General features: G+C 38.2%; 1 protein-coding gene across 2 annotated transcripts in view; it reads right to left on the bottom strand.

The window, feature by feature from the left end:
• Window positions 1-11,881: 11,881 nt before the first annotated feature.
• The window catches only part of ONECUT1 (one cut homeobox 1), a 71,141-nt gene continuing 64,526 nt past the window's right edge, over window positions 11,882-18,496 (bottom strand). Inside the window, exons 4-5 of one of the 2 annotated variants that reach the window (XR_015308541.1) lie at window positions 16,390-17,939; window positions 11,882-13,849 (exon numbers count right to left, since the gene is read on the bottom strand). Coding sequence is in view for 1 of the 2 variants with exons in the window: in XM_086958314.1 (XP_086814440.1) it covers window positions 17,650-17,939 (290 nt within the window). In the remaining variant the exon portion in view is untranslated. Of the gene's footprint in view, window positions 13,850-15,435; window positions 17,940-18,496 lie in introns of those variants that run through there. The other variant, XM_086958314.1, reaches the window with a different exon arrangement.

The raw sequence follows: 18,496 nt of genomic DNA on the forward strand, positions 1-18,496 counted from the left end.
CCCCTTTACCTCACCCCCCCAATTGGGCACTGCCTTAAGAAAAAAGAAGCAGACTGTATGCAGCCTTAGCCAAAACACCAGACACCAAAAGGTTAACCCCTTCAACCTCCTTCATGTTGGCTCAGCTTTCAATCACAACCAGAAGAGTAAGGAATAGTTATATTTCCTATCCCTTTGTAATCAATATCTCTACTTACTAGCAGTAGCAGTGGCCTCAGACAAGCTCCTTTCGATATGCCTGGGCCTGTATCTCGAAAGTAAAACTGTGAGTATGCCCATTGTATATAACTTTTGTCACACAGGATTTTGAATATATACTTCAGCCCCGATTTTCTGAAAAGGGCTAAAGAGCTGCCTTAGCCCCCACTGCCGTTCTACAGTAGCGTGAGCAAAATCGGGTCTACCAAAAAAGGAAAACCCCTTATATTCTCTTTTTGCATTATGACGGGCCACATCGTAAATCATTTTTCATAGCCAGAAATTCCCAAAATAAAAAAAATTAGCCCGGGCCTCTGTTTCATTAGACTGGTGTGTCCTTACCATTGACAGAAATCGATGAATACATTGGATTTCCAGGTCCCAGTTCCAGTTGGTCATTTCAGGAAATGCCCCTTTCAATAAAGCCACCATATACAATCTTGTGTCACTCCGCTCCGCCCCTTCCGAAATCCCCATGAAACTTAGATTGTTCCTGCATTGTCAGTTTTCTTGATCTTCTAGTTTCCATAGCACATCTGTCATTATTGCTTCTTGTGGAGATTTCTGGGTTCTCCATGTGTTAATCTCAGTCTCTAGACAATCATTCCATCCTTCCACCAATGTAACTCATTCCACAATGTCCGAGCAGGCTATATTTACTGTTCTAATAGTTCAGCACTATGACTTCCACTCCGGGTTTCCAACCCAAAGTTCCTTAATAGATTAGAGGACAAATGCGTGCGTTGATTCTACTGTTTCCACCTTAAACTCAATACGCTTAAAACCAAATTGCTCATACTCACCCCACCGAAAGGTTACCTTGACATCAAAGATTGGATGAAAAATCTAACAGCCTTCAATTGCCTTTCACATGCTGTAGATTCCACAAGCTCACTAAAAATAACACTCGATAAGAATCTCAACATGAAGGAATACATCAACACAGCCACCAAATGAACCAACTTTAAAATCAACATACTGAGAAAAATAAAAAACCTTCCTCCCCCTGGGATGACCTCAAAACAGCTGTGCAAGCACTAGTAATCCCCAGGTTAGAATATGGAGGTGATACCTTATGTGGTTTGCCTAGATCCAAGCTGGATCTTCTAACGGTATCCCATAATTCTGCTGTAAGACTCATCACTGGATCCAAGAGATACAACCATTGCACTCCCAATCTGAAGGCACTAAACTTGCTCCCATATGAGGCAAGGACACAGATGTAAATTGCTTGCTTGACACATAGAGTACTACGATTCAACAAAGCAAAAAACCTAGCTCACAAACTGCAGCTCTCTGATGTCTGCAGATCCTCTAGGAGCACCAGCACCTTATTATTGAAACCTTAAAAATTTCAAAAACGAACCTACAACTGAACCTTCTACAGAATGGCCCCTAGAATTTGGAACTCCGCTTCCCCTGAAATCAGACTGAACTCATCAACCACTTCATTCAAAAAAGAAGTAAAACTATTTTTGATTAAAAAAAACTCTGCCCTAGAACGTCTGACTCAGCATATAGACAATTTGCTGACACAGTGTCTCAACCTGGTACTGTCTCTCGTCATCAACATGAATATAGTCTTGTAAAGCGCAGACTTAGCCCAAGGACATCAAGGCGCTGGTGCGGGGCAACCGGACACAGGAAAAATAGAGCTGAAGAAAATGAATCGGGGAAAAAGCCAGGTTTTTAAGGCATTGCGAAATAACAAGAGAGGCCTGGCCGGAGATCTCTAGAGGGAGGGAGTTCCACAGTTTGGGCGCGGCCGTGGAAAAGGCCCTGCCACCACATTTGGCCGTCTGGAACCTAGGGACAACAAGAAGGTTTTTATGAACAGATCGAAGGGGTCTACAAGGGGCATAATGCTGGACAAGCGACTTGATGTTTTCAGAGCCGGCATCATAAAAGGCTTCATGGGTCAAACACAGGATTTTGAAAGTGATCATGCGCTCCATCGGAAGCCAGTGCAGGCTCCTTAGTGCGGCCTTGGCTGAACTGTGTCTCGGGAGATTCAGTACCAGCCTAGCTGCCGCGTTCTGTGCGATCTGGAGCCGGTGGATAAGGCTCTTGTTAATGCCTATGTAAAGGGCATTGCAATATCCAGTCTTGAAGACAGTAATGCCATAGTGGCCTGCTTACGTGCATCGGTGGATAGATAGTGGGAGATCCTCCTGAGGGTCCTAGTAATACCGAAACAGGTGGAGACAGTCCTGTTTACCTGAACATCTAAAGAGAGGGCAGTGTCCACTATCACACCCAGGTTTTTCCCATGGGAGGCCGGGCAGGGGCCCTCCCCGAGCACGGACGGCCACCATTCACAGGACCTCGGTCTTCTCTCCATTCAGCTTCAGGAAATTCTCCACCATCCATTGGGAAACAGCCTCCATACAATTCCTGAAGTTGAGGGCACAGTCCTTTAGCGTATGTGTAATGGAGACCATTATTTGGGTGTCGTCCGCATATCACAACACTTCCAGCCCAAATGATCTCACCACCCTAGCAAGGGGGGCCACATAAATGTTAAAAAGCATGGGGTTTAGAGAGAAGCCCTGAGAGACCCCACAATGCAAGGGTTTGGGGGCAGAGAGGAACTGACCCATCTTCACCCTCTGTTCCATTTCACAGAGAAAGGAGGCAAGGAGACTCAGAGCCGGACCCTCAACACCTATCTCTGCCAGTCTAATTCACTGACCTCTTCCCAATTTTCAAAGGGGATTGATAGCATTTGTATTGCTTGGTTGTCCATTTACTTCTTGCTTAACCAATTGTAAAGTGCTCTGATACCCTACGATGGTCAAGTCCGTGCTATACAACATTTTTTAAATAAATTAATACTTTAGATGGCACGGTCGCTGCATTCTCAGATGCCTTACCGCTTACATTCGGTTCCTTTTAATTTGCTTCCGCTGGATATATCAGTACTGTAGCTGAACAATCCCATCTCAATTTCTCCATGGAGATTGCATCAATGTCCTGCCCCTGCTCTCTCGACAGCTCTTCTCTGCCTTCTTTTTCTTCTTTGACAACTTGCGTCAAGTTAGAACAGCAGACTTATTTGGAGCACTATCAATAGAGGAATCAGAGGCTAAAATTTTCTATAGATGAAGATGATGTACTGCAGTGTGCCAGTGTTTCATCTGGCATTCTACTAGAGGCACCCGCCTGTTCCCTCCTTAAATTTGGCTGATCATCTGGGGCTTGGCTCAACTCACTTGTTCCTTTCTCCTCCACACCTTTCCAATCACTCTAGTAAGGGACACCATCAGCGGAGCTTCCTCCATACTCGTGGTGGCAATTTCCACACGTCCTTCCAGTATTATGGAGTCCGCGCTAACCATGTTTGCCCCCCCATCTCATCTTTCAGATCTCTATTGCAAACTTGGGAGAATATATTTGCAATCAGGGGCTGGGTAGTCCCAGAGTCACCATATAGCAAGCCCCTAACCGACCTTAGTGAGGCCCTCTTTGTCACTTGCCCCCCTGATTCAGACTTTTCATTGCATGTAGCTTCCTCTCCTTTTTTCTTCCCTTTCGCTCCTTACTGGGCTTAAGACCAAAACTTACGTTTAACAGAGACAAAGATTTGGCCTTAAGGTTAAGTTTTGGTCTTAAGTTTAACTTAAGACCAAAACTTAAGTTTAACTGAGAAAAATCCTAAGTTTACTACTCCTAAATGCCCTTTGTGAATACCAAAAGTCGTAAAGTTAGGATTTTGTCTCAGATTACTTTTGTGAATTGGGTCAGTCATTTTTAGCTTCCTTCACCATAGGCTTCAATTACTATTTCAATTACTATCAACTATTGATATTTAAGGTGGTCGCTATTGTCATAGATATCTATCAATATCCTCTGGACAATAAAGGATATCACACTATACATAAACATTCTGCAGTTCAAAGCCATATTCACACATTTCACGCGCATAATTTTTGTGTCTCCCACTGATGTCTATTTCTACACAAACAACAGTACAACCTCATACCACAATATAAAGCATGGCGGTACTCCACCCTGCCCCAAATCTGCAAGTTGAAATGTGGGAATGGTTGATAACCCACAATACAGCTTTGATAACCCAAAATATTTCCCTATAGACATGCATATGTGATGTTGAGTTAGCAGACATCTCCAAAATCCAGCATATCCGTTATCTTGACTAGGGAATATGATCAAAAGCCTTCTGGGTCATTTGAGATGAAGTTGTCCCGATTCAACTAATCACCAGCCAAAAAAAAAAATGATGACTTCTGTATCTTTAATAGGCCGAGATCTAGTTACAGCGGGTGATGCCTTTACTTGAAACTGGTCAGGCACTTTTATCAACACTTTCCCTCTCATTATACTTATCTCTGATTCCTGCACATATTCATGAAGAGCTTGTACCCATTCTCCAAGGTCTCTAGTATGGTCCCGTCAGTGTTGCGTCTCTGAACTAACTATGATTGCAAACACAGTTTTCTTTGCCTTCACTTTGCTATAGATTTTCTGCTCTGTAAAGTGAATTAAGTATTTGACCCCATCATTCCATTGCTTACGTTAAAGGTTTGATCCATGTTTACTTAATCCCTGATCTCAGTGTCCAAATAGTGCCCTTTAAGGTCTTGATACAAGAGCAAGTGGCCTATATATTAGCACGCAGCCATATCAAGATTGATTAAATCATGATTTTTGCTTGGTTTATGAGATATTGGTCTAACCACATCAATAGAAACCTATAGTATATAGTAGCTATTAAAGTCTGCAAGAACAGATCAAATAGTCGTTCTCCCTCTGGAAAAGGGTGTAAAGTGTTCCTTTTTGTAAATTGTCTTCTTGTATGATAGGCTGTTAAAACCTATAGTTTGTAATAACAGCAACCTACATCTGTGCAAGTTGGCATTTCTGGCGACTATCATCTCATTCAAGATGGTCAGTGACTTTCAAGGTTTTGTAAATTGAATACTTCATGTTACTTCAATGAGGAAAAGTGGCCCTCTCCTCTGTCTCTCTTCCCATGATTCAAAAGTCAGGTTTTCACAATAAATGAACTTTTATTTAATTGTTTTTTATTAGAACTGCTCTCCATCAGCTGAGCTCTGGGAGTGGCTAACTAGATAGTCCCCCTGTCTTAGATCTTGTACCTGCTTATCTTTATTCGGTGGCGAAACAGATGTGAGCAGTTGCACATTTAAAGAAAATGTTGCAAGATGGAGTGTGTCCTCACTGACACGCTACTATATAACTTATGAGTTGATGCCACACAATTTCTGAAGTCCATTATATTTTAGATGCATATTGCAAAGGATAAGTACTTACAACCACTCTTTCTTCAGTCTTGCCCTGAGAATATGGAACGCTCTTCCTCTTGAAATCAGTTCTAAGCCTTCAACCTCCTCATTCAAAAAACAAGTCAAAGGGTTACTCCTGAATAACCAGTTGCAACAATCAATCAGAAGACACCATAATTAAGTTGTATTTCTTATAGAAAACATGGGTGTCTCATTCAATGAAGCAATTTTTGTTACTTTACATGTACTACATGTTTGGTTTGCTCTTTTTGTAACTGTGCTTGTTACCTTACCATGTGTTTATTATGTACTCTCTTACCTGCCAGTTGTACCTACTTCTTTGTACAGTGTCCTGAACCCCTTAGGGGTCATGTTTGCGCCATATAAAACTTTTCAAATAAATAAATAAAATACATTTTCAAATAAATAGACCCATTTTGGCAAGGACATTCTCAGGTGCATTTTGACAAGAACTGTGTCAGTCAAATACCATCTTCCTTCTTCTTTTTACCTTCTTCAGTGTTCTTTGTCCATTTGTTGGACACTGGTTTATGGTAAAGATACATTTTGGTGACTCATATTCATAGCACCCACCTTTCAAATAATCATACTGTCAACCATTTCCTGTGGCCGACTGGTTTCTAAAATAGACGCGAGGTCTGTGCCACTTGTGCAATTGGAACTATTACAACGGCCATGCATGCGATTTGGGTGCATGCTAATTGAACTACACAATTATAGTATAGATGCAGCAACCCTGTACGTGTCACTTAGTGTGAAACTGTACATATAAGCACAAGATCAGCATTTACATAAACACATTGTTTCACCTCAAAACCTGATAAATTTGTGACTTTTGTTCCTGGAACATGGCAAAACCCCAACAAACTACAACACAAACATTTGTTTTTGTAAATCTGATTTGGTATACAGGTGTAGTTCCACCTAAACAAACAAAAAAGGCAAGCCATACCTAAATTTAAATCGCTGGAAAATCCAACATTTTATTTACTACATTTTTGCGACTACATAAACGCTGAAACATTTTAACACTGAAAAGCATGATGACATCACTTGCTTTTTTGCTTAGCAAACACAGCAGATGATATTGCACGGCATAAAGTGAGAACAGTAGCAAAGCTGAAAATAAGAAAATGAAATAAATCTTAACGCAGTACGGGAGATACCCATCAACAAACTGGAATAATGCCTATTGCATTACACGTGTGCGCTACACACAAAAATACATAAGAAGCGCTTGACTAAGAGAGAGAGCGACAAAGGATGAGCAAGAAACCGCAATAAGGTACAATAAGTATTCTGAAATGTAGATGCAAATGTATAAACTTCTAACGTTTTTAACTTGCAAATCAATTCTGAAAAGATGTATTACATTTTATCAAAATCATTTTTAACCTCTCTTGTTTCATTGCTTGGAAGAACTTCCCCCTTTGCTCCCAGAAGAGTCTCTCTCTTCCGGCTCTTTCACTTGATGATTGTCCTGGGCGCGCTCTTTCCATTGGGAACATCACCGTCCAAGCTAACTTGAAAATGGAAAATGACAGTCTTGAAAACAATAGGAAAGATCAAAGGTGTTACCGTATTTCAGAATAGAAGGGAGTTTTTAAAAAAAATAATTTGTGGGCATTTGTAGGGTCATTGTACACACATATGATTTTACACAAGAGCCTGATTTAGAGCTGAGTGATAATGGAAAATCTACTGTTGTTTTGCAGTGCTTAATTTGAAGGTGAATCTTGGGTTAAATGTCTTCCATTAGAGGGACATTATGGTGGAAGAAATTACACCCATGGATTATTCTCTGCATTTGGCTGTTCCTAAAGAAATCACAGAAAACTCGTTTATTACCTAACTCTAAATCGGCCCCTTGGTACTTAACCTCTAACAGGGCCATTCAGGAAACTTCATTGAAGCAAGCTAAGGAACAACTTTTAAATGTATTACAGTACTACTTCTTTGCATTACAAAACTGATCTCACAATGACGATGTAATAAGCACAAAATCACTTTCAACTTGGAAAATAAAAGTGCTCTAAACCTGCACTTTTCTTTGGTGTATGGTATATTTATTGAATAGCCTCGTTGTGTTTCTTTTTGCTTCATTAAACATTTTGTCAAAGCACGGTGTGTGTATATAAAAAGCAGACAATCACCTATTGTCACTGTTAACCGTGTGACCATTTAATGATCTTACATTTCAGATCACTTTATTTTTTATATCAATATTTGAGGTACAAAAATGTATCAAAGATCAAATGCCCACTTTCCCAACACACACTCAAGTTGCCAATTACATTTCCTACATTCGATAGCATACACCTTGAACTTAACTTCTGTTCTGAGAGGAATCAGAATGTATTTACACCCATAGCACTTTGTCTAACTATGTATTATGTATATGTGCAGTGCTATTGGCATAAAATATGTACACACATATCACTGATTTATGGGGGAAGAATATCAACTTGTGTTGAATACATTGAATAAATGTGCCTAATTGCCCATAGTGAGTGCTTCCTATGTTCTATTTTGTATCAGGAGACTTTTCCTAGGAAGGAGCAATATACATAGATCAGATAGCAAAGTATAACATAAGTGTTATAAGAAATTACGTTTTTGACATTTGTGACATAGATACAAAGGTGTTGCTGATATAACACAATTCACACCTTCTTTACTGGCATGGCCTTCCTTTTCCAAGATTACAACATCCTCTGAACATACGTGCTTTGGCATTGCTTTCATGAAAAAACAGGCTTATGTCATAAAATGCTGCAATATGAACTCGGTTGAAAAGTGGATTACTAAATAATATATTTCTAGCACAAAATGGCTGCCGGACCAATATTAAATGTCAAAATATTTTGTTGTTATATTGCCTATGTTAATCCACATTTTCAGAGTACATTTTTTAACTAGTGTTGCAATGATAACAACAACAACAAAAAACATTCAGAACAGGGGTGTTTGACCCGTTCCTTCTATTTCAAAGTTGATTTACTGACATTTTGGCATGAGCCTAATAGTTAATCATACTTCAACTTATTCCTTTAACAAAAATCTCCAAAGGCATAGATCGAGGCCCAATGACTATTGAGATGACTACAATAGACAAATGCTTCGAAGATGGAGAAAAAGAGAAATCCCCAAGTCACTCAGTCTAAAGATTCTCTGCAGGGCGGAAACCACCCCATGTTTGCCATTATTTACTATTGGCTGAATATTATCATAATGGTTGACCCACACCTGTCAAATTACTAGAAGATATCTATGTTCCTACTCACTATAACTGTGGAACTGTGCTGAACTTCTTTAAACTCTTCTGTAGGTCCACAGAAATAACTAATTTTGCAGACCAACTACACCGTGTGGGCCTTGCAGTGAAAGAAGCAATATACTAATGTAGTTCAGATTTTGCAAATATTCCCTTTGACATTAATGTATCTTGTCAGTTTTTTTAAAGTGGTCAATGTTACATGATTGATTCCGATTAATTTTCAAATTCAAGTTAGCTTGTTTTAATAAGTCTTACCCATTCTACATTCTATACCCGTGCATGTGGCAAATTATAATAAAAAAGCAACAAATTCTCCCGCATACGCCAGTGCTTTTAACATTATACAACTGTTCATTTCTTTGGATTAGCAGGTTTTACCTGCAATTTAACCTTTCTAAAAAGGACAAATAAATTAACAAAAGAAATATATAGGTAATAATGCCATTGTGTTTAAATATCAACACCATGAACCTTCCTTTTGGCATGTCCAAGGATAGGGGAATCTGGCAGTGTTTAGAACACACATTGAAGTGTCTGCTAAGACAATCCTGAAGACACACCCTGCTGTCAATCATGAGAAGCAATCTCCCATTCATTGTTTCTTAGCAGAAGGACAAAAAGATTGTAACATAAAGCATTGGCCATTTCCAAATCTAGTATATACACATTTTGTTCATTTTACTACACAATCATAAATTAAAGCAGTGATTAAATAAGCTTACAAAATTGCAATTAAATATAAAAATCACACCACATTATAGAGAACATAAAAGTATGAGCACAGTTATCACAGACGAGAATGTTTTTTATACCCTGTGAAAAGAACATCAACTGTCAAACACAAAGGATCGTCAAAAAAATTAAAGCCATGTTAATGTCTTTCTTGCATTCATTTTTGCATCCCCTTAACATTTTCAAAAAATTCTTCCTTGCGCGCAACAGACTAGTTCTGCAAAAATAAAAACTACAAAATAAATAATAATTATAAAGCATTTGAAGAAACATTACCAATTTTCAAACTACTATGTTTTGCCTTATCACATAGACTCTCTATACAACATAACCCTAAAGATTTCGTATACTATGAGGTATTTGGAAAAATTGGTAAAAGCACTGCACGGCCTGCATCAGGGCACCAGGGACTCGGGTGAGCTGCGCGCAAGCACCAGCAGGAGGGAAAGAGGGCAGGATGTATGGGTGGGAGATGAGATCATAGGCAATATATCCATCTGGACTGTGCATCGTAGGCATGTAATGTCTGAGTCTGACATCTGGTGATGATCTGAAGGATTGGGGAACCATTTTACATAATGCAAAAATGTACTACAAAAAGTGACCTTTTAGTGCATGAAGAATAGCTATTTGAAAATTAAGGGGCAAAAAATGGCTGCTTAAAAAAGTTCTGTAGCTTTTTTTAAGTCAGTTTCCAATTTGTATTAGAATCTTCAGTGGGGGAAAGATTGCCTTACTTTCTTGCTCAATAAAGGAACGAGCAAGGGCTTGTGATGTTTGTGAGATGGCATAATCTTTGCTTCTTATATCGCCTGTTAATATTTTTTAAAAGGCTGAACATAATTCTCTTACTCAACTTGCTTAATCTTGACAAACAAGCCAACCCATTATCTAAATGTTATCTGTGAAGCTATGTCCCACAGATGATTTCAAGATTTCTATACTCTCAAACATTTCCCAATATAGTAGAAAATGTGCAACAGTATGTTTATTGTAGTATAACAATTTTGGAACTATACTCAAGAGAAATGAAGTCACTGAAAAATATCTAGAATTAATGTTACTCCACTCTCAAATCCTCACCATACCCCTCTCCTATCTTAATGCGTTCTCTCCTTTCATAACAGGGTTTCTCGTCCTTCCTGACCATCTGCTATTAAGAGAAGTAGCTCATGCTGCAAGTGCTACCGTATTAAGCTAAATTGGCAACCTCCACTGACACGGTTGGATATGCTTGCGATGCACAGTCCCTATTGATCTGTGGATATTAATTGGAACTTTGGTTCTTCAGCAAGAAAAATGGAAACAGATTCCTTTGGTATCAAAGAAAGGTTCATTGCATGCTTGCACTGCAAAAGCACCACGGTGAAGAATTATTCCTTTTATGTTTAGTAAGTGGCCTTTCTAAGAGGCTGAGGTATTCATAGAGTATAATGTGAGAGATAAGAGGTCAACAGCGGTTTAACACTTTGGTTTAAGCAAGGCACTCATCCTAGGAGTTTTACAAAGTTTGCAACATTTTTGCCTAAAGCTTTATAGTAGTATTATTCATATTATTATTATTCATAATAATATTAATGAAGAAAACATTTGCACTGAGTGAAGATGGGGTGGAGGGGTAGAAGGAAGGATGCCGAGTGCCCTCTGCAGAGGAAGGCCGTGCAAGGAAAAATCTTTGGTATTCTTTGGTATCATCAATGTGATTAAAATCACGAATGGAAATCGAGTGAGGTAGCGTCTTTGGTTCACACTATAAATAGTAGGTCTTTACACATTATACACCTGGAAGCAACCATTTCTTACATTTGCTTCTTTGTAGTAGGAAATAGTTACCAAATGTATTGTAAAGCTAACCACACCACAAATAACCAGCAGGCCAACACAGTCCACTGGCCTGCCTTTATGATTTGAATGCCCCCAAACCACCTGTTACAAAAAGGTCAAGTGCTTTCTCTTTGTTTGTTAAATGCATAGTTTTTTTATCGTCTTGTAGAAAGAAGAGCCATTCTAAGAAACTGCCTTTCCGACTCACATCAGTAGAAATGTCCTAAGACTCTTTGGTATATCTAGGTCTGCAGTTTACTTTGCCTGTAAGGACAGGTCCATCTTGGGCAAAAGGCAATATCTCATCTACCTATTTAAAGCAACTGGCTAGCATTTAGCCATATTTCCCCATAGTAACTATTATTCTGTATATGTGATTAATATGCCTTAATATATGAAAACATTCAAACTCATTTATGGTGTATTGTCTTTGGTATAGTCTAGTTGTTTAGTTGGCCTGTTATAACTTCCACACTGGGTGTTTCCCATCGCCACGGTTCCCTTCTTTGAAAGTGGATCTGTAGTTTAAATTACCATTGCACCCCTATAAGGTCACACTCGATTTACTGTATAGTTTGTCTCTTTAATGCTCTCCTATGTATATCGAAATGTTTATTTTTAATTATACATATAAAGTGAATGGTAAAGATTCAGTTAATTTTGGAAAAACTTTGGTTTATGCTTGAAAACATCAGAAAGTGAAATTTCTACTTCTGAGGTGGAAGTTGCAGTGATCAGGATAAAACATAATATTTAGGTACATGAGTTAAAAAGGACTATGTGGGAGACATATGGTATGAAGGTCTACAACTGCACGTGTGTTAATGTAGTCTTTGGTTACAGCAAATACGTCCTTTGGTTGTCATAAAAATTTGAATGGAAATTATGATACTGGAGAACTTAATTTCCTGCAGGTCTCTCTTCTACTGAACAAAAAAATCGCAGATACAAGAAAGCAAATATCATTTGAATTGTTGTTTCTTTACATAAAAATAAATAAATAATTTATGGTATATAAAATTATTTAGCAAAAACTATCTTCAAAGAAACAGAACTGTTCCAGCTTATTATAAGGAGAAGGAGTTGATTTGTCTTTGGTAAAGTAGCTTGAACTAAAATCTTAACTGGTTATTAAGTACAATGCAGCTTGCCACAGCTGTTTTGTTAATATTGTTGGTAGAAAAGTAATATGTGCCCAATTCAAAAAGCGTTACTTGCCAACAAGTTGAATGTAACAATCCAAAATATGTACATTGCGAATGTAAAATCACAATCCTATTTCACAGAATTAGGACTAGTGAACATTTACACTTATATGGTGCACTTATGATTGCAGAGATTGTACTGGCATTATGATATTACCATAGTCATAGTTTTGGGATTGTGGGCATTTAGTTGTGAGTCAACCTGCAAAAGGCAGAGAACTTCTACAAAAATGCAGTTTGGGCGCCATCACATACCTCTTGCAGGAAGTGTCCCATCCTAGAAATTCATTCAAACTTTCTCCTGATAAAGGAAGAGGTAAGTGCCTTTCCTAGGTAGCAAAAGGCAGGGGATACTCTAATACTCAGGGAGCATGTGAACAGATGGAATTTTTTTATCAGGAATAATATTAGCAAAGTTACATGTGTAAAAATCACATGAGCATTACATTTACGTAAGCAGAGGTTCTACTGTGTGAAAATTCTACGTGTGTAAACATTATGCATTTGGAGTATGCCAAGAAATCTTCATACAGGTCACTGGGCTCTTTAGTGGATCCCTTGAGAATCATACATTTGCTACAGATCAATATCTGTAGGGACTGATCCTATGGAAGGCTTGTGAATCATCCCTTAAATTCAGTAGGAAGCACCACACATGATACAGAAGGCCCACAAAGAGACATAACCTCAAAATAATATCTAATCTATTGCTACTAACTTCATAAAACATAAAAATGAGGAAAATGGCAAAAGTACACAGAATACATATTCATGTGCATTTGTCTCGGTGGTTTTGGCTTCCTAACAGCCTGATTTTTTGTGGTGCCTATCAGTTTGCAGATCTTTGGTAAAGAGCTAGAGTGTTATTGCAAAATGCCTTGAGACGAGGGCCATGCATGTGACTTCAGGTGCTTAACTTTAGCAGCAACTGATGTAACCTAGATGTGGCACTGTATATTCACATAGATGCATTTGAGCTTTTTTGGGTCACTTTGTGGTCACTGTGATTAGGAAATCCTATTTTTATATGGGACCAGATGCCGAAGCCTAAAGACTTGGTAGTGTTTATCACTTAGAAATATAGAAACTTCTGGAGCAATTGGCTACTATTACTGTTTGGGATTTTGTTTTCCTACTCATGAAAACCTAAAAATGTAATTAGTAAAAATTATTTCTGTAATCCGCTATTATTATGAAGTGTATTTGTTTGTACAGTTTCACTTGGAGCACAAGGATGTCTCCTGAATTTCCACTTACGAGATAGCCAATGTTATAGTGATATGGGTTGTGACTATGAGCTAGATTTAGAGTTTGGTGGATGGTTACTCCATCACAAATGTGGCCGATAACTCAGTCCTCTTAATGCAAGGTCATTAGGGTATAGTTCACTTGCAGTAAGGTGGACAGAATATTAATCATATATCTGGTGGAGTAACCTTCCACTAAACTCTAGACAAGCACTAAGATTGTACATTTCCTCTCGGTGGACTGTTAAGCTTATATAGTAAACAGTTGTTTTGGATCTTCTACATTTTTAAGAACAAGGGAGCTATTAGGTGCTGGACAGGAGTTTACCAAACTCATTTCATGTTTCTCTCCACAAATATGACCGTAAACAAACCTGCACCCAGGCAGTGTGGCACAGGAAATGAAGACTGTTAGTCGGAATAACGAAGTGGATTTATCTTTTAGTTTATGTCTAGATCTAGTAGTATGTTCACAGCTAAATTTGAACTGAATTCAGAATGCCAATTTGTAATGGCATTAAGAATAACAATGCCGCAGCATATTGCAAAGGAAGATATAAATCACAATATAAGTGGTCTTAGTAAACTAATAGAAACACAGCCCAGACGTGTAAGCATAGAAAATCATACTTTAAGTGTGTTCAGTTATTTGGACAGTTCTTTCATAGCTACTTGTAGAATAGAAATAAGACGTTTTCTGATGGATGGAAAAAGTCAATTTTTAAAAAACTGTGTTACGATTACCCAACTCCAAGGTACTCAATGTATCAACCTCAGAAGGAGGGAAAGCACAGTCATCCCAGCCAGGATTCCAATCCATGGCCAACACATTAAACATAGAGTTGCTTCATTTCCTGAGCTATCTGAGTTACCGTTATCTAGGGGAGTGTATGCTACCCCAATCAGGAGATGTCTTGACAGAATTTGTGAAGTAAATTTAGTGCAACAGTAAAGCTTCTACAAGGTAAACTACATCCACAGAGAAGAATACAGACATTTGTCTTGAATAGGGGTAGTGGTAAGTCTTGCTTTGTTATGGGGAAATTGACTGAATCTAATGTGTTTACTGACCTTGGACTTAAATCTATGCATCCAAAGTTGTTTTTGAAACTCCTTATTATCCTATTATACTGAAAATATTAATTTAACCTCTTATTTCAAAATGGCTGATATGAACAATTAACAAGCAATAGCCCATTGTTGTATTATTGGCGCAAACTTTATATGGAGAATGAACTGAAAATGAAAGCAATTGTCATCTCCATTATTTAATCATGTACTCATCAATCTAGAATTCTTTTGTTTGTGCTCTTAAAAAAATAATATCTGTACCCAAATGCTAACGCATGGTTTGATCACATATTTTGATTTGAAATCACTGAGCACTACTGGCATCCAGGTTCAATAACTCCCTTTAGAAGAGGTTCCACATATTTTTAGACTGGTAGATGTGTCATTACTTTAAAATAGTAGGAGCTGGACAATAGCTGGGCAGACATGCATCAGCAAATCAACATTTGGGTCATGCATAGATTTAAGATCAGTTGAATATTCTGAAAACAATGAGCGACAAGACCTGGGTCATATTATTTATCATGATATTTCACCAGGTAAATCTTATTTTTTGGACCAGGATTAAGCAATACAAGAACAGAGAGATCGATGTCAACCATGTGCCCTTCAGTAAAGCATTCATTTAAATGACTTGTGCCCAAGCCTAACTGCCTCGTTAGGGGCAGACTGAATCGGAAGGGACTATGTGACATTTAGTAGACAGCTGTTAAATCAAGTTCTTTCTGAATAAAGCGAGGTGACATTTGGCATGTACAAAAGCCAGTCTTTGATTTAGGGCACTTTAGAGAAATAATGTGACAGATTATTCTATTATGATACAATGACCTGCTATGGATTTCATAGCACAAAGGAAGTAGAAAATACCTGCTTCTGAATAAGGCTAAAGAATGGACTTGGAGGTGGCAACTTAGATTGAATAATATCAGGCACAAAGATATGCCTTTCGAATGCAGAACCCATATGAAGGTTGTTTAACAAAGAAGAAACTATTCTTATTATCTGTTTGTAAGAGCAGCAAGATCTGCTGTTATTTGAGGTCTATATGGGTGGCTTGGCTAGATTTGGATTTGTTGTGCATTTGGGTTTGCAGTAGCTAGTCATCATTTATGTAGGTGACTAGACCACAAAGTGGGGTTAGTGGTGAGCTTTGAAACTATGCTTAGATCTGAGAATATGGGGGCATATTATCAAGACAGGTGATACAATTATAGCCACTTTAGCGGCAGAAAACTGCCGCTAAAATGGCGATAATGGGCTTGATAATATGCTCTATGGTATTCCAATTGAAGCTCAGGTTAGATGTCCTTCACATCTAACATGGGCTTCAATTGGAATTCCATAGAGCATTATCAAGCTCATTTTCGCCGTATTAGCGGCAGTTTTCTGCAGCTAAAGCGGCAATAATTTTATCGCCTGTCTTGATACTATGCCCCATGTTTTATGTGTTTCAATTAAAACTAAGGTGTTTAAAATGTCATGCTGTGAAAACTGAAAATAGAGGGTATGGTGATCTTGAGTGCTTTACATTTACATGGATGGTTTACTGGTTTCATTCATATCGGCTGAATGTATAAGACAGCGTGATAACTTATTCTGCAACGAGCAGCGAGCTTTCGAGACCTGTCTTAAAAGCAATCATTGCATATCCTTTCATCAAAGTGTTTGCCCACAGCTTGATATTCAGGCGTATGTGTAGATTGTTTACCCCCTATTCAAAGTCATTATGATGGAATTTTCCAGTAAAGCAATTAATCTTTGGCTACTTTCTGACTCCTTGCTCTATAGTTCAAAAGTGATAAATTTTAGCCTATCCCTACCTTTTGATTGCTGAAGATTAAGTATCAGGCCAATTTGACATTTTAGATAACTTTTAGGGCTGTCAAGGTATATGAGATGCACTATCACTCTAAAATGAATGGTGCCGTTATTAGATCTTAGGATGATTGCTCTTGAACAGCATTTACTCTTTCCATTAGAAACATAGGTTAGTCTAACTATTGCAAATAACAGTCACTTGTACATCCTATTTCTGGTAAATGAAACTGACCTACTCCTACCACTCTAAATATTTTGTGTAAAAATAGTTTTGACATATTAAAATTGTTGCAATAAAATACCTGCAATGAAATATTCATTGTGTTCTTTGGTTCCTAGTTTACTTAGATATTTTTCTGCTTAAGGAATTATGTTTAGTTTTGGTTTGAACATTCCTTAACAAACAAAGAGAATGCACTAGTTTGGGTGCCATTCAAAGTTTCTTTGCCATCGGTTTGGACTTAGATTTTGGGTCTTGAATCACTAAATCCAGATTATACAAGAGCAAACACTCCACCATTCAAATGAACTCAGACGACTAAAATGTTTTTGGTCTTGCGCTGTCTCTACCCATTCTGCAGACCAGCTTTGACCATGTCCAATCACTGGTATGTACACAGTACTGATACACCATACACCTTCATGGCATCCACGTGGAAATGAAGAGTCACATTTGGAAAGATGCCCATTCAATGACGATAAATCACTATGCTCCAAACCACCAGACAGCCAAGTACAGTGAACATGAAGATGGATGAAGGTGCAGGCCCAGTGTGATTTTTTTATCTTCCATTGTTTTTGGTAGTCGTCCTCCTCCTACTAAAGTGGGTGTCTCAGTACAAAGTCATAATGTAGGTGTCTAAGTCTTTGGTTTCTTTGGACTTATAAATAACATTTGTTCAAACAGTTATCAGTTTAAACCTGCTATCTTGAGGTCCTGGTCTTTGTTTTAAAGCTTTTCCACCGAGGTTTAGTTTGTGGTTATTCCTTCATGCTTTGGTACAAGTGCTTGATGAAGATGAATTGCCTGAACTGGAGTTACCCTCGTCTTGCCACTTATCAAGGCTCCTTCTCCGTGCATTCATGAAGAAGTTGCTGACGGTACTCAACTCCAAACCCAGTTGCTGGGAAATGGTAATTTGTAATTCTTTGGATGGGCGCTTATTTTCTTTGAATATTGCATGTAGAGTTCGACGCTGGACATCTGTGAAGACCAGCCTAGGCTTTTTAGGTGTGTTCCCTCTATCCTTCACATGCTCTTGATCTTTCCTTTTGCACGCTGTGGACAAAACATAGCAGTTCATATTAGCACAAATCAAAGAAATCGATGTTTATTAAGTACAAAATAAAGGAACTAAACAAGAGAAAGAGGGAGGAGGGAGCGAAAGGTGAAGTCCTTTTAAGTATTTCTTTAATCATGCACACTTTGAGAATATTGAAACATATTGTATTATTTGTAAAATCAAATTTACACAAAAAAATTAAGAATGTATCTTAAAGTAATTAGTCCTCAGCCCCTTATGAGTAAACTGGAGAACAGTAGTAACTGTGGTATCTTTGCCAATGACTTGTCGACTATTGGCAAAGAGACCCTAATGCATTATTGCCCATTGATTGTCACGTGTTTCCGGGTGACACTTTTCAACTACAGTGGAAAATTTAACTTTATTAGGGATGCTCTTTCATTTTACATCAGATGCACAAACTTTGCTTCTCAACACAGCAGCAATGTATTATGTTACTGGTAATGCTATATTCCTAGAAGTAGTATAGTACATAACTTCATTTCTTGTAACGAATGGTTGGACATTTTTTAAATTATATTTTCAACTATCA

Source organism: Lissotriton vulgaris, chromosome 2_1 (assembly GCF_964263255.1).
Source record: "Lissotriton vulgaris chromosome 2_1, aLisVul1.2, whole genome shotgun sequence".
In the NCBI taxonomy this organism is placed as follows: Eukaryota; Metazoa; Chordata; class Amphibia; order Caudata; family Salamandridae; genus Lissotriton; species Lissotriton vulgaris.